Here is a 16,500-nt window from a genome sequence, read left to right as displayed (position 1 = left end):
ACAGTGATGCTAAGTTCCACAGAAGAGCTGGGAAGTGGAGGGGTAAGAGTGGGGCCACAAACAGTCTTCCTATGTGCCACCAGGAGCTCACTTTGAAATGAGGGAAGGAGAGCAAATGCTGCACCTTTTCAAAGGGCATAACTGGGATCTCTTCTGGCCTATTCTCCCTCTGCTACTGGAGGTATGGAGATTGAGTCTGAAGCAATGCCTCTAGGACATCACACTGGGGAAGGGTACCTCTGCCCGCACCTGACCTCCATGGGCTTGTACTTACATTGCATAATAGTGCCCTTGAAAGACCATAGAGCACTTTGGGCTGTATGTGGTTATAAGGCCCTCTGTAACGTAAAATGCTTTGCATTAATATTCTGGGTTAGTTGTTATACAAAATGTAAGTGCCAAGAAGTGTGTCAGATTCAGGCTACATAAAACCTTGCGTATGAGCTAAACACGTTACTGAGTGAGTAGCTGTCTCCGGAACTGCTAGGCATCGTCTATTTAAAAGAACAAAACAAAACTGAAAAATCCCTATTCTGGGGCCAACATACACTACAAAAGTAACATGTGATTTTGAAAACTGAGAGTAGGTCACTACCTAGTCTTGAAAACAGCTTTCAGAAAGTTTTTTAACTGTGTCTTGTCTTGGCAAAATTATAGAAAGGATAAATTGAACTGTACTAGTTGAAACTGCTGTTTTGAAAACCACGCTATTTTTTATCATTGGGATTCTCAAACTTTTTCATACCGTGAACCACATTATGTGGGATATGTTCCTCCCTATTGCCAATATCTCAGCTTCTTTTTCCCTCTGCTGCACTGACTTTATTACAGGACTCTCAAGTATATTATTCATCATTTCTGTTCCACTGGTATGGACGATAATATATTAAGTGTACGTGGCCATTCCCATCCATTGCAAACTGAAAGAGAAAACGTGGCTTATTTTGCCTCCCTTATATTCAGGAAAATATTCTTTCTTCCAGTCATTTTTCTCAGGTACATACTCAGGCGGCTAACCTGAGTAGTTATCTGTGTTGCCCCAGCCACTCTGCTAGTGCATGTCTATCTACCCATGCTGGGGAGCACCTTCTCAGCTGTTGTGTAGACATACCCCATGTGATCAGCCAGCTCTCTGTGGACTTCTAATGGTCCATGGACCACAGTTTCAGAACCTGTGTTTAGTACTGAATAGATGGGGCCAGTGCTGACCCTTTGAGCAGATGCCAAGTTCTAGGACCTTGTGTGGAAGTGCAGAGATATTCTGCTGACTTACCCTGGCAGTCAGATTAGATGGGTCTCATTTCCAATTCAGACATATGAAGGATGCAAAAGTGATTATTTCACTTTGACAGTTAAAAGTGAGCAGGTGAGTTTTGAGATTTTGGGCCTTGGTGGGGGGAAATATTCTGTATTCCAATAGGCCATAAACCAAAACCAGATTTTAGCAAAACCAAACCCATGCTGGTTTTTGCCCGACTCCGTAGTTGTGGGCATCTCCATTGTGGAAAGTCTGTGATAAATTTCAGAAAATTCAGAGAAAAGTAACAGAAATAGCTGAAGGGTCTGGAAGGACTGATGTCTCAGGAAAGAGATTAAAAGACCAAATTTGGCCAAATGTGTGTGTATTTGAAGAGGAAGACGCTTAGTAGTATATAAAAGTGGAGGGCTATAAATACAAATAATGGGATAAAGTTAAGACAGGAAAAAATAGGCTGAATATAATGAGACATTCCCCAATCGTAAAATCTATTAGTCTGTGGAATACCCTCTCAAGGGAGCTGTTCCTTGGGTCATTAATCTGCAGTTGGCAGAGCACTGGCAAATACTCCCAGCATCTGCAAGGCACCAACCTAATCAGTTTGCTTTATCAGAGCTAAAAATGGCCTGAGCTGTGCTCTTTTCTTGTGGTCATGGTCAGTTTCACTGGATACTGTTTCTTCTGTGGGTTTCTTTTCAGTGTTTGTCCTTTGACTGCTAATCAGCCTTAACTCTACTTCTGGCTTCTTCCTGGTGCGATCATCTTCTAGCTTGTTATGCTTGGGATACCTAGTGCTTGTGAATCGCTCACTGCAAGCTTCCCCTCCGCTCGTCATAGTAACCACATTCTTTTTTTCTTTATCCTTCTTCACCCTATCCCATGTTTAGTCTTTCTCATCAGTTCCTCAGTAAGTTCTCTTCTGGTCTATTCTATTTTACTGCCCCGGTTTCTCTCAGCAACTTCCGCCAACGTCCAGTCCCTTCCACCTTTTCCTCCAGAGTGGAGAAGAGGTTGCATTTCATGCATCTCTGGCTTTGTTCAGGATAGGCTTGTCTCCTTTGCTATTGCATCTGCATTTTCTCATGTTTGTTTTCCTTCAGTGTGCTTGTAATTTATACTAGCAGATATTAAGGGGTCAAACTGCTGATAAAATGTGTGTGGGGTTTTTATTTTTAGGTACGACATGAAAACAAATGCGTTGTTCCTGAGAAGTGCCCATGTTTCCACAATGGAAGAGAATACGCTAAAGGAGAGACAGTGAACAAAGACTGTAACACTTGGTGAGCTATTTGCATTGTATTTTAAGTCTGCAGTAATGATGTTTTCTTTCCCCCGCCACTTACTGAAGAAAGTGGGGATAGGAAAGAGGATGCATTAAAACGTTGGACTAATAGCAGTGAAAAGTGCTTGGTGTGCTCTTGACCAGCACTGCATGATCACATCTGGTTAGGTCCAGAGTATGATTATTCATAGATTCATGGCTAGGGGCAGCAATATGGCCTAAAGGATAGAACACTGGATCGGGACTCAGGAGAACTAGGTTACATAAGAAGAAAGGAAGATAAGAAAGGCCATACTGTATCAGACTAAAGGTCCATCTAGCCCACTATTCTGTCTTCCGACAGTGACCAATGCCAGGTGCCCCAGAGGTAATGAACAGAACAGGTAATTATCAAGTGATCCATTCCCTGTTGGCCATTCCCGGCTTCTGGCAAACAGAGGCGAGGGACACCATCCCTGCCCATCCTGGCTAATAGCCATTGATGGACCTATCCTCCAGGAACTTATCTAGTTCTTTTTTGAACCCTGTTATAGTCTTGGGATGTCCTTTCTTTTGGATTGTTGTTCCTGTCTGCACCAGCTAATGGACAGATGTACCATAAGTTAGGGACAGGCCTTATGTACATAAAAATATGAGAACATAAGGCTCTATTCTTTGCTTTGCCATTGGCCAACTGGGTGACCTTGGGCAAGTCACATAACCTCTCTGTTCCTCAGTTTCCCCATATGTAAAATGGGGATAATGATACTTAACCATCATTTGTAAAACACTGTGACACCTACTGGGGGAAAGTGCTGTATAAGAGAGAGATGTTATTGTTTGTTGTTATTACAGATTCATAGGTTTTAAGACTGGGAGGGACCATTATGATAATCTATTCTGACCTCATGTATAATACAGGCCATAGATCCTCACCCATTATTGTGATACCCTAAGGCCTTCCTGTGTCTCCTCAAGCTTCCTCTGTAAGAAGTATTCTACATCTGTATAATAACTGTGTGTGTCATATACATAAGATATGTTTTATGTCCTATACAACTATTGTAGACCGGTAACATGCAGTTTTGTACAGTAGACTATCTGCTCCTCCCTTCACCTAGCATGAAGGAGGTCAGCATCCTTATTCCTGGACTAAATGTGTCCTGTTCCCCTCAGGTGGGTAGTCTATATAGGGTTAGGTTCTACGGCTGCCATAAGCTAATGGTGTTGCTCTGTTTGCTCAAGTAGCAGAAGTCTGTGCTCTGGTGCACAGAGGTTCTAAGTTCAATTCCTGTAGCTTGGTTGTGGTGGGGAGAGTTCCAGCTGCAGCACCAGAAGTGCTGTGTTTGCCCCTTGCTCCTCCCCCTTATGCCAAGCACAGTTACCCACTTTGCTTCTCCTCACCCTGGCAGGAGAGATACCATGACCATGAAGGTGGTTTTCCCAGGGTGAGGCTCACCCATTGCACTGCGGGTGTGCTGATTCCTGCGATTTCCCCAAATGCGGGAAACTCGACTGCATAATTTGTCATAAGAGGCTTGATTTTTAAAAGTGGTGAGGTCCCAGCTGTTCCTGTTGAGGTTATTGGGAGCTTCTGGCTGCTTGGCACTTTTGAAAATCAGGTTGCTTATTTAGGTGCCTTATTATGGATTTAGGAGCCTCACTTTAGGCTCCTAGTGTTGCAAATCCTGGCCCTGAGTGAGCAGTGCACACCTGCTGCTGTAGCAGAAGTAGGCTGGGGGCAGTTTGTATCGGTGTGCTGCTAATGAGAAACTCTGGCCCCGTGTGCCTTAGCTCTAACAGTACAATGAGAGCTACAACTACTGCCAGCCTGTTCTTAGGTGGTGTCAGTAGCATGATCAGTGGTGTCAAGGCTCTAGTCTTTGCCTGTGGTCTGCCATTTCGGCAGGCTGAATATAGATTTATACCGGATATAAATATATACGTTCCTGTGGAGCTCTACCAGCGTATTTCACTCCTCGCCCAGAGCATTGCTTGTTGTTCCAGCCTTGTTACATCCGCACGTGCCCCCCCCCCCCGCCCTCAGATCAGCTGACATGCTTACATTTGGACCGACAGCATCCCCTTGCTATTCCAGTCCTGAGGGCTTCCGGATACTGCTATGCCATGGCACTGGTAATAGCAATATTTCCTAACTCTTACGTAAAACTTTTCATCTGTACATCTCAGCCCACACAACCTTGACCTACGGCATCCTCTGCTATTCTAGTTGTAGGCCTTGTCTGCACTCAAACGTGCACCAAAAAAACTACATCAGATTTAATTCCCACCTGCTAACCCGTGTGTGCACATGCTTATTTTGAAATACAAGGCTATTATTTTAATTTTCAATGGGTAAAAGCTGAATTGAAAAAGGACATTTTAATTCCAAAATAATCATGTCCACAAACTGACGCGCACAAACAGTGCGGCTTAAAAGCCAGTGTAGTTATTTTGCAGCAAACTCGTGTGTAGGCTTCCAGTAGAATTCTCACCAATCTCTCAATGCTCTTTAATGCTAACTCACCTACAGTATCCATTTCCTTTTCCTGTTCTGGGCCTCTGTTTAATAAGTAGCTGCTATTTTATAATAAACAGGGATCCTAGTTTTCTGTGATTAAAAAAACAAACACAATTTTCTGATAAAATAACACAAAAATCTGCATTTTTCCATGATTAAAATGAAATGCTGAACTTCAGTTTCCCTAGCCACGATGTATATCGGTATCAGCTGAACACAATGTTTTATTGATATATTTACAATTTTTAAGCAAGTTTGAAGCCTACCAGTGCCGTCAATCATTACAATAAAATAAAGTTAATAGAATAATCCAGTCACAGTGCATTGTTTCTTTACTGTTTTTGATGGCCCTGCTGTTTTAGCCTCTTGCTTTCATTTCTTTTCATTCAGTTTATGTTGAGTGCTTTCCATGTGTTCTACAATTGTCTGCCTTCGAACGTAATCGACAGCTTTGCTGCATACAGAACAGTACATTACCAGCAATGTGAAATTTGCCCTTGCTAAACTCAGTGACGTGGTCTTTAGGGGTGATTTTTAAAGTTTTTTTGGCATGTTTTCATAACTTTTAATTACTCATGGCTGGAGGCTGAAGTGAAATTCGAGATGCATTAAAACATGAACCCCTATAGGCTGTTGAGTAACCTCTATGCTGGAAGCAGTTTAGTGGACTATGTTTAGCTATGTAAATTTCAAGTGCATTCAAAAATCAACCACAAGGGGGAGAAGTTGCATGCATTGAATAAGTGACATTGGTACTTTGAGTAAAATCAAGTTAACACGTTTTTATTTTTTCATAAAATGTAAAAACTAAAGAGTCTCCGTAACAACACCAATTCTGTGTTTTTTCCATGGCAAACAGAGTTCTAGGATCCCTGATAATAGAGCTAAAAAGCTGTGGTTTAGCCTACACGCCCCTCTACACTGTAATTCCTACAAGGCTGGGAGAGCCAGATGTGGTGTTCCCTGACGCAATTAATAAACAGTTTCATATTGCAGTGAAAAAAAGACTAATGCAGACTAAGATATTACACTTTCAAAAGCAACTAAGTGTCCCGTTTACTTTCAATGAGACTTGGCTTTTAAGTGCCCAAGTCACTTTTCAAAATAGGACTTAGACTCCTGAGTCACGTAGTCTCTTTTGTAAATTTTACCCAAGACCTTTTACTGCCCAACTCTGTAGCAGCTTTCACGGTTCATTCTCAACTACATGAGAGGGCATCAGCTCCCCAAAAAAGATTTTTCTTGTAGGGGCCCTTAAACAACAGTTATTTCTATAACTGGGACATGGTCTTACATTCCTAATGGATACAAGTTAGATTTGAACCCAGTCTCCAGTAGCCTTTTTTGTGTTGTTTATATGGAAATACTAACTTTCCTATAGTGATTCCTAGGGAGCTAGTTCCTACACTGTAGATCTGGAATATTATGTTTGAGAATAGGGCGGAAGAGACGGTTTTGATTTTCTTTAAAGAGTACAACCTGCTTTCATGCTTCTGTTCTTAGTAATCTGAGATGATTTAGGAGCTCAGCTCCACTGACAACTTTATTGAGGCAATAATATCACTGTGCAAGAGGAGAGTATTGTGGATTTTTTTGTTCTTTTGAAAATCTATGGGCAAAATTCCACCTCACGCCCTGAGTTTTGCAAGAATACAGTGCATGGTGATTTCCATAGTCATTTCACTTATTTTCAGTCATTTTTGAATTTTGCAATCATTTTTACAAGATGCCACATTGCTCCATTTTTGCAATTTTTCTTTTTGCTTCTGATGTGGTATTCGCAAAATTGTAGTGATAAAAATGGCCCTCAAATGCACACCCAAATACATAAATGCTTTTCTTCTAAAATGGAGGAAGGTGGGAAATGCATAAAATAGCCAGTTTTTCTACTCGTGTGAAGCTTTTCATGTTTGCATCTCATTTCAATTATTATTTTAAAGCTAAAATTGGAAAGCAAGGTCTAATTTTATGAAAAGTAGAGTTTGAACAACATACTGGGCTTGTAAAGTTGCATGACAGCTCTCAGCAGACATCAAGTTAAGCATCATTTAGGAATCAATATGAGAAATTACTATCACTCTGAGAATATCCAAGAATAGATGGTTTGCATTTTGGAAGTCAAATCCTCCTCTCTTTTGTTTTCACTTTTTATACTGCTATTGGAGGAGTTCTCATTCTCAGTTGTTCTTAGCCAGATGTGAACACCTGCAAACACAATATATGAGTCAGAGGTGTCAGATTTGGCATTTACCTTCAGCTTGACAAGTGGGAGACCCTAGTTCATGAGCAACAGAATGGCTCTAACCCTAAGCCAGTGGCAGACATTTTGTAATGCTATGTGCTGGGAATTCAGTACTGTGCTTGAGCTTGGTGCATAATTTGGAATCATCTTTACGAAGCATGAAGCAGTAGAACTGTGCTTATCTGAGTTTTGCTAAATCACACACTTCATAATCTGTACAAAAATTGTTGGTCTTGCTCCACCTCTAACCAAACATTTAATAGCAGATCTTCGATGTTTCATATTACTGAGACTTCATTGTTTTCACCAAATGTACTGTAGAATATTTACTGTACTATGAAGCGTTATCCAAATTAAACTACAATTAGTCTCATGTTAAGGAGCTAAGCTGGGACGGGAAGGATCTAGGGTCACTGCCCAGCTCTGCCACAGACTTACCTATGTGATCTTGGGCAAGGGATTCAGTCTCTTTGTGCCTCACTTTTCCCAGCTGTAAAGTAGGGATAAAATTCCCTGTACCATACCCTTTATCTGTCATATCTATAGAGACTGTACATTCCTTGAGGCAGAGGCTGGCTCTTAAAATATGTAGAGTGCTTAGCACCGTGGGGCCCTAATCTCAAGCAAGGTCTCTAGGCACTGTTCTGACACAAATAAATAATCATAATAATGGATGAAATAAATGAAAAAAGGCTGTGATGCATTATCCTTGCTTTTTCTTGTTGTTTATTCCCTCTCCTATTAATTAGCAACATTCAGTAATTCACCGTGGCCCTTATCCAAAATCCTTTGATGGCTGTGGAAAGACTCCAGTTGACCTCCAGGGACTTTGGATCAGGACCTCTGGGTCTCCTAGTTACCAATGTGAATTTGCAATGGCCTGCTGGGTGACCTTGGGCAAGTCACTTCCCCACTCTCTGCCTCAGTTTTCCCATATAAAATGGGGATAATTATACTGACCTCCTTTATAAAGTGATTTGAGATCTACTGATGACAAGTGCTATATAAGAACTAAGTATTATTACTGTGGTCAGTACAACAAAAGGGTTTAAGCATTATCTGGAAACTCTTAATAATCTCATAACAATAACCATAGCTAGCATGGTGGCATGACTGATTGCTAAAAACATACAACCCACCCCCACTCCACCCCCCAATCACCCTATGTGTTTTATTCTCCTCTCACATACACAGATGTTGCTCCACTGAAATCAATGAAGTTACACCTGTGGAAAACTGGTGAGCTAAGAGAATTAGGCACTTTTGCATTATAGATGCAGGTGAGCAGGCTTCAAGGCTGTGTACAGCTGGCAGTAAGGAGAAAAGACAGAGAAGGAATGAGTAAGAAGGAGAAAAGTAAAAAAAGAATATTTCCTGCCTCCTTTTTTATAATGTCTGTGGTTTTATATGAGATTAGCAGTGCAGTTCAATTATTACAGTAGCAGTGAGGCATGATGATCCCAAACCACTAACTTGACCAGATTTCTCCTTTTTCTGATCAGCTACTCTCAGTGCACAGTGAAAAGTTGGCTCTGCGCCTACTCTGCGGCATGAAAGAGGTTGGCTGGCCTCTTGCTATGTGTGGCCTGTGGTAGGCTGGATAGTCTGAAGCCCATCTATCTCATAGTTTGGTTTGACCGCCACATTAGAATTGACCAGGGGCTGTCTTGCCCAATCCATCCCTCAGAGTATTGTTCTGTCAGACTATGAGGTAACGTCTCAAATTGCTGGGTCAGATAAAATACCATTAAGAATGAAATGCATTTAAGAACAGGGAGACTTCTTTGGACAGGGATGGTATTATACTTAAGTAATACAATCTGAACAGAAACCATTGGCAGACTGCATTACAGGCCTGGTTTCTTGGTCCGCAAACTTGGTCACTAGAGTAAACAGAGTAAACACGTCCTCTTGCATCAGTTGGATATTAAATCTACTACTATTTTGGCTTCCTATGAGGAAAAAGGGACACTATCGCAAATAAAAGAAGGGCCAGTCACATTATGCTTCATATTTAACACGTAATGGTCTTGGGAGGATAATAAAAGTGTTTTTGTAAAAGGATATGCTGAGCAGAACAGGATATCCACAATCAAACACTAACAGCATTATGAAATATTCCAGCACACTCTGCCCAGCCCTCTTCTTGTAATAAGGAAGTTCAGGAAAGCACATATTTCTATATGCTGTCTGTAACTGAAGGGATAACCTATCCATACTGATGCATTGTTTTAAAGGTTTCAGAGTAGCAGCCGTGTTAGTCTGTATTCGCAAAAAGAAAAGGAGGACTTGTGGCACCTTAGAGGCTAACCAATTTATTTGAGCATAAGCTTTCGTGAGCTACAGCTCACTTCATCGGATGCATAAAGTGGAAAGTACAGTGAGCAGATTTTATATATACACACAGACCATGAAAAAATATACATTGTAAGGAGAGTAATCACTTAAGATGAGCTATTACCAGCAGGAGAGTGGGGTGGGGGGAGAGAAAACCTTTTGAAGTGATAATCAAGGTGGGCCATTTCCAGCACATTTCCAGGAGTTAACAAGAATGTCTGAGGAACAGTGCGGGGGGGGGGAGGAACAAACAAGGGGAAATAGTTTCACTTAGTATAATGACTCAACCACTCACAGTCTCTATTCAAGCCTAAGTTAATTGTATCCAATTTGCAAATTAATTCCAATTCAGCAGTCTCTCTTTGGAGTCTGTTCTCAAAGTTTTTTTGTCGAAGGATACTCACTTTGAGGTCAGAAATCACTGTTCCTCAGACATTCTTGTTAACTCCTGGAAATGTGCTGGAAATGGCCCACCTTGATTATCACTTCAAAAGGTTTTCTCTCCCCCCATCCCACTGTCCTGCTGGTAATAGCTCATCTTAAGTGATTACTCTCCTTACAATGTATATTTTTTCATGGTCTGTGTGTATATATAAAATCTGCTCACTGTACTTTCCACTTTATGCATCCGATGAAGTGAGCTGTAGCTCACGAAAGCTTATGCTCAAATAAATTGGTTAGTCTCTAAGGTGCCACAGGTCCTCCTTTTCTTATTGTTTTAAAGATAATGAGTGAGATTATTACTCCCACTCTGGCCTATTTACAAGAGGTAAAAAGACCTGGGTGGTGTAAAGTGGTACTAAAAGTCCCTTATCCACCTGGGGGAGGACTCCCTGAGGACAGGTGTGGAGGCAGACGGCTACAGGCTGTTCTTTAGAGGATTTACTTGCAACCCACAATATAGGGGGCATGCCTATGGTAGGGCTGCAGCACAGAGATCTGCAGAGATTCCAGGCAGTACTATGGCCCACAGGGCAGCCTTGGGAGGCTGTTGTAACTTAGGTCTTCAGGGGGTATCTCAGTTATGTTAGAGTCCCTATCCAGCCCTTGCAAGAGCTTGGGATTGGGAGGGTGCAAAGTATAGGAGGTGCAGCATAGGGTTTTACGCCCTATCTATTTATTTTCATAAAGGATCCTGAAGTGGATCCCAAAATTAATTGGTTCACGTACCACCTCCTTAAAAAAATTGTTTTGAAGTGGGTTGATGGATCATCAAGCTCATTTGCCACTGGGGTACACCTACCACAGTTTGGGGAACACTGCATAAGGGACACAGTGGTGATAGACTTTCTATTTGCTCAGTCACTCCTCTCCAGTATGGCACTGTTGGAATTATGCAGTAATTTAATCAGGCTGTGCGGTGTCTGGATCTAAACCAGCCATGCAGGGGAATAAGGCCTATTTTCAACCCCTTGTGGATCTCTCATTTTGGAGTTCAGACACAATGAGAACAAAGGTCAAACACAGCCCACAGAGAGCTAGGTGAGTCAACTGTTAGGCCAGAAGTCTCATCCCGAGTAAATCACAAGTGAATTTATGCCTGGAGGAATAACGCCACCTTCTTTTCACTTTGCTGGATATCACTAGATTTGGGCAAATAATCTGCAGCAAATAATTTACTTGAAACATTCCAATTTGTTTTCTTGCTCTCAGAATATCCAGGAGCGGATGATGATTTTTGCAAATGTGCCTGTTGTTAGAATTTACTAAACAAGTGATTTGCCAGAGTGTTTTGTTTTGATTTTTGAACTCTGGATTGATCTCAAACAGGTCAATGAGAATATTCGGTACACAGCATTTGAAATCTAAATTGTGTTGCCTGGTTGAGATCGGTCACATAAGTTGAAAGGCATTGTTTTCATTCACTGACTGGAAGATGGTAACTCTTCAGGTCAAGGAGAGGCCCTGAAGAACTCACTGGTGCTTTGAATGTCTGAGTGGTAATTTAGGGCCTGCTCCAAAGAAAGTCTCATCAACTTCAGTGGGCTCTGGATTGGGCCCATAGGGAGGGAGCAGATAGTAGCATTATAGACTTTGAGAAAATTGAAAACTTTCCCCCTGCTTGGCTATGCAAGTCTTACCCAAGTCGTCATTCCTAGGTAAATTAGGCTACTGTAAGATTTATTGGCTGGGTGAAGCGTTTACATTTAATTTTCTGTCAGTACACTCATACAAAGTTATTGCGTGTGTAATGCCCAGCCTGTATTGGAGCCTGTTGGGTCAAAAGAAGAAAGGGAGCAGTGCGAGTTGGCTGCTCAGAAGCAGCCTCATGGTGTTTAGAAGGTTGGTTGGTTTGTTTGTTTTGATTTGGAACAAGGGGTACCCAAAACAGCTGCTCTTGGAGCAGGGGCAGGGAGAACTCCAAGGTTTCCAGGGCAGTTGAAGCAGGGTGAGCTTGAGCCCGGTGTCATGTACTTCTGTACCATCTATGGACTAGTCACAGAGCTTGCCTATGCACACCAGATGTGTGTATCCTAAGAGCCTTTAATGCTTTGCCAGGTATGACTGAGGTTAGTTTAAAACTTAAAATTGCAACAAAGATTGCACAAGAGGATTGCTCAAGATGTAATTAAACATCCTAACAACTTTTCCTCCAAACTTTGGTCTTACAGGGGCTGAAAACTGAGAAACTGAAAAGGGAACATATAACAGTGGGTTTTATGTTCTAGTGCATTGTATTTTCTAATATCGAACTCTGTTATTTCATAATATAAATTTTTACATATAAAGTGAGTTTAATTAAGATAATAATAGAGAATATACAGTAGAGAACAGTAATAGTTTACAGTAGTTTATGGTGTAAGCCTAAATTGTAGTTCCTGTTAAAACTAGTATTTCTGACCTACTTGTGATTATTCCCCACTTCACTGATTTCTACTTTACCCCAACTGATTGAGATAAAACATGATCTGACCTCTAGATTACCTGTGCTTCTCTTTATTGCTCTGATTCAGAATACTCCTCCATTGGGCTTGTTGCACATGTGAGAGTCAGTGTTGCCTAATGATTATATTTTAAGTGTAACTTGTTGTATTTACACATTTACACCAGTCCTGGGACAGAGATGGTCAAGCAGCATGCAGGAAATCTCAACCCAGAATTAATGCCAGGTCCCAGAAAGCAACTCTGCCTCAAGAATCGACTAATCAGAGACAAAAGCAAAGAGCAAACTCTGCTATTGCTATTACAGGTCCCTTTCTAAGGACTACTGCCTTTACACAGAGGCTTGCATAGCCCAAAAACTAGTACCATCACCACAGCATGTCTACCCAAGACTGAACACTTGCTTGAACATTAAGAAAAATCATTTGAAAGAAAGATCACCTGGTGATCCCTGCCATAGAGATTTATAAGTATGATAAATCTGATCTCTTGATCTCAGTTTTGGGTATGGGGGAGAGGTCTTCCTTAAATTTATTGAAATTACATCTCTCTATGGATTTTGTACTACATACCTAAAATCAACTTTCTTTGCTGAAGATATTAAAGTTCTGAAGAAGCCTTAGTTTTTGATTCCTTGCTTTGGTTCAAACTTAGATAAGTGCAGAAGGTAAGTCCTAGTCATAGATGACCAGAGGATGAGCCTTTTGTGGTGCACAGGTCTTAGAGCCCTTGCTTGATACCAGCCCTAAAGAGGGGCAACAATAAAGAAATTGAAACTGAAGTATCATCCTTCCCCACTTAAAAACTAAAGCTAATCTTCCCCCCACCCTTGCTATCCATCAATTTGCCTACAAAAATCTGCCCATATCCCTAAATTACCATATAATTCATTGCCATTCACTGTTCAGAAAATGACCAGAATTAGTATAAAGGGGGAGTTGAGTGGAGGAGCCCGAAGGGTGAATGCTTTTCTGGAAGATATCCTTTAGCCAAACAAAAGTTATTAGGCTCAGTAGAGGGGTAACAAGGTGAAATTCCGTGGCCTGTGATATACTGGAGGTCAGAGTAGATGAGCTAATGGTCTTTAAATCTATGAATCTGTGAAGTCTTGTTGGTCAAAATTTTCACAAGTGGTTAATGATTTTTGATGCCTCAAATGATTTTTGATGCCCAACTTGAAGCATCTCAAAGGGTCCTGATTTTCAGAAAGTGCTGAACACCCCACTCTGAAAAATCAGACCCTTTAACGTGCCTCAAGTTGGGCATCCAAAATCATTGGTGACTTGTGAAAATCCTGGCTAATATATGCCAATTATGAATAAGAGATACTGGGTGCTAATAATAAGTATATAAATCACAATGAATGATCTGTCACTCTGCTTGCTGCTACTTCTCTTCCAGTTTTCTTTGTCTCAGTGTATTGTTTCTTTGGGTTTTATGCTCTTTGCGGCAAGAACCTCGTCTTTGCAAATAGTATCTGGCACACATTTGGCACTGTATAAATAATAAACAGTAATAGCTGTTGGTCTTCTATTCTCTTTCTTGCAGTGTGTGTCGTGGTCGAATGTGGGACTGCACAGATAATGTATGTGATGCCACCTGCTCAGTTATTGGTACAGCCTATTACTCGACATTTGATGGACTGAAATATATGTTTCCAGGTGACTGTCAATATGTGTTGGTTCAGGTAAGAATTAAGACTATTGTTCATTGTTAGAATGACATGTTAGGTTAAAAAAATACTTTGTCTGTAAGCCTTAAACAAAGAAAAAAAAATCCAACATTTAAATGAGTTACTGTAAAACATCCTTCATTGCTAGGCCAGATATATAACAGAGGAACACAGGACTCAGCAGTGGAATAATAATGCAATCCTGGAAAGTTTCAAGACTTATACTCAGACTACATCTATTCTAGATGGGTGAGATGGCTTGGAAAAAATAGGAGCACTAACAACTTCATCCCTACTAGTGAATACCCACTACCCGTTTCCGGGAGGCTTCTCTCTCCGAAAGTCTTTTCTCTGATACCACACCCCCCTTTGCTGATATCCCACAAAGTGAATTGCAGGATCTCTACAAGACTGGCACTCTCTCAATTAACTACACTCAATCACAATGCCTCCTGAATTTAAACTTCATTTGTTCACACTTTCAAGTCACCAGCTTGTGTCAGGCTGATCTGAAACAACTTATTTTCTGGGAGTTCTCTATGTGTTTGTGTGTAAACACACACGTCTAAATCTCTCATTGCTCCCACAAATTAGAGACTTAGATATCTAAGTGACCTGAAGATTGCAGCTACACATGGAAATAGCTGTGGGTGTAAATATGTGACTGCAAAAGCAGAGGGCAATATATGAAAATCTGGCCCAATATTGAATAGATCCATTCTTAAAAGATAATAATACTTTGCATTTCCATAGTACCATCCCTCCATGAATCTCAGTGTTTACAAATATTAATGAACTAAGCCATGCACCTCCCTGTGAAGTAGGTTGGTCTTGTTATTCTAATTGTACAGATGGAGAAATGAAGACAAGAAAGATCTTGTCTGAGACCACAAAGCAAGCCTGTGGCAGACACAAAAATTAGAACCTTAATCACCAGTGTCCAAGTATTATGTTTGAAACACTACACGATGTTTCTTGTATCTACAGAAATGAAAATCCATTTCATAACCCAGATGTGGCTTCATTTTATTTCATTATATGAATTGTGACATCTTGCCTTCACTTGTGTACATAAAACTGATAAACAATGCACCCATTGTATATCCCTGAGATATCACAGTTAACGTTTCAGCAGAAACCCTTTTACTTAAAGATCTCTTTACAAAGCATCTGTGTAACCGTAGCATGCTGGCCAAGTGTGCCTTTGTTTCCCACTATGGTCAGGAAAAAATGTATGAGTAGCAGAGAAACCAGCATGCTGACAAATGTCTGAGAAGCCCCACAGTGCCTGAAAGAATTCAGCTTTTCAGACTTGCGTTTTCCCCAGGTGTTTTAGGTATGTTTCAAATGTCCCTGTTGTTAATGACCCATTGCATTTGTTTCCCCTTAATAGGATTACTGTGCAGATGAGTCTGGAACTTTTCGGGTTCTCATTTCAAATGAGGGATGTGGCTTCACTGGAGAAAAGTGCACTAAAAAGATTACCATTCTGTTTGACAATGGGGAGATAGAGCTGTTCAATGGAAATGTATGTACTCCTCTGCTTCTCTTCCCTCTTCCTCGACAAAGGGTCTGCCAGTATTTTACGATGGGTTGTAACATGGGGGATAAACCTTCTACTGTGCTTTGCTATTTGAAGAGCCATGTAATAAAATGAACATGCCAGTGACACAGTGTGGGGGGGGAATGTAAATCCTACATCAGATAATTGTGATGAATTGTTTGGGAGTATATGATACAATTCATACAACTCATGGGGCTAAACGTGTTTCTTTGCTTTGCCGTAATGAATCTCTGCAAGTCCTGCCTTGCAGGTGGTAGCTATAAAGCTGATTTTAGTCAGGGTTCTGTAACTAGCCATCATGGGCCACCTAATTAAAGGTATTTTGCTGTTGCCCTTCAGTCTTTTGCTAGGACTGTTGCATGGAGTGCTGCTGCTGTGCCTAGATCCATTCTTAAAAGTTAACAATACTTTGCATTTCCATAGTACCATCCAGCGTTTACAAATATTAATGAACTAAGCCGTGCACCTCCCTGTGAAGTAGGTTGGTCTTGTTATTCTAATTGTACTATCATTGGAAATGATAGTACAATTTTCTTATTGGAAAATGCTCTATGCAGTCTGGGCCTTCAACGTGGATTTGTCATCTGGAGGAGCTACATTTCATTAAACAGAAAGCTGTGAATGGCACAGAGAAATGACAGGGAGATCACTTCATTTTACTTTGTTTGCTTTCTCATTTTTTTTGAGTGGAGCAGTACCAGACTGTAGCTCTCTTGTCTTTCTACATACTTTAAGGTATAAAACTATTTCAAGCATAGCTAT

General features: G+C 40.9%; 1 protein-coding gene across 2 annotated transcripts in view; it reads left to right on the top strand.

The window, feature by feature from the left end:
- VWF (von Willebrand factor) overlaps positions 1 to 16,500 on the top strand; it is a 231,676-nt gene that overhangs the window by 85,675 nt on the left and 129,501 nt on the right. For both annotated transcript variants that reach the window (XM_084624575.1, XM_084624574.1), the window contains exons 19-21: positions 2,435 to 2,538; positions 14,051 to 14,189; positions 15,568 to 15,702. In XM_084624575.1, coding sequence (XP_084480701.1) covers positions 2,435 to 2,538; positions 14,051 to 14,189; positions 15,568 to 15,702 — 378 coding nt within the window. The remainder of the gene's footprint in view (positions 1 to 2,434; positions 2,539 to 14,050; positions 14,190 to 15,567; positions 15,703 to 16,500) is intronic.

The sequence above is a fragment of the Lepidochelys olivacea genome, assembly GCF_965140295.1.
Source record: "Lepidochelys olivacea isolate rLepOli2 genome assembly, chromosome: 1".
Taxonomy (NCBI): domain Eukaryota; kingdom Metazoa; phylum Chordata; order Testudines; family Cheloniidae; genus Lepidochelys; species Lepidochelys olivacea.
The sequence above is the reverse complement of the archived record's forward strand: the minus strand, read 5'-3'. Positions and strand labels throughout refer to the sequence as shown.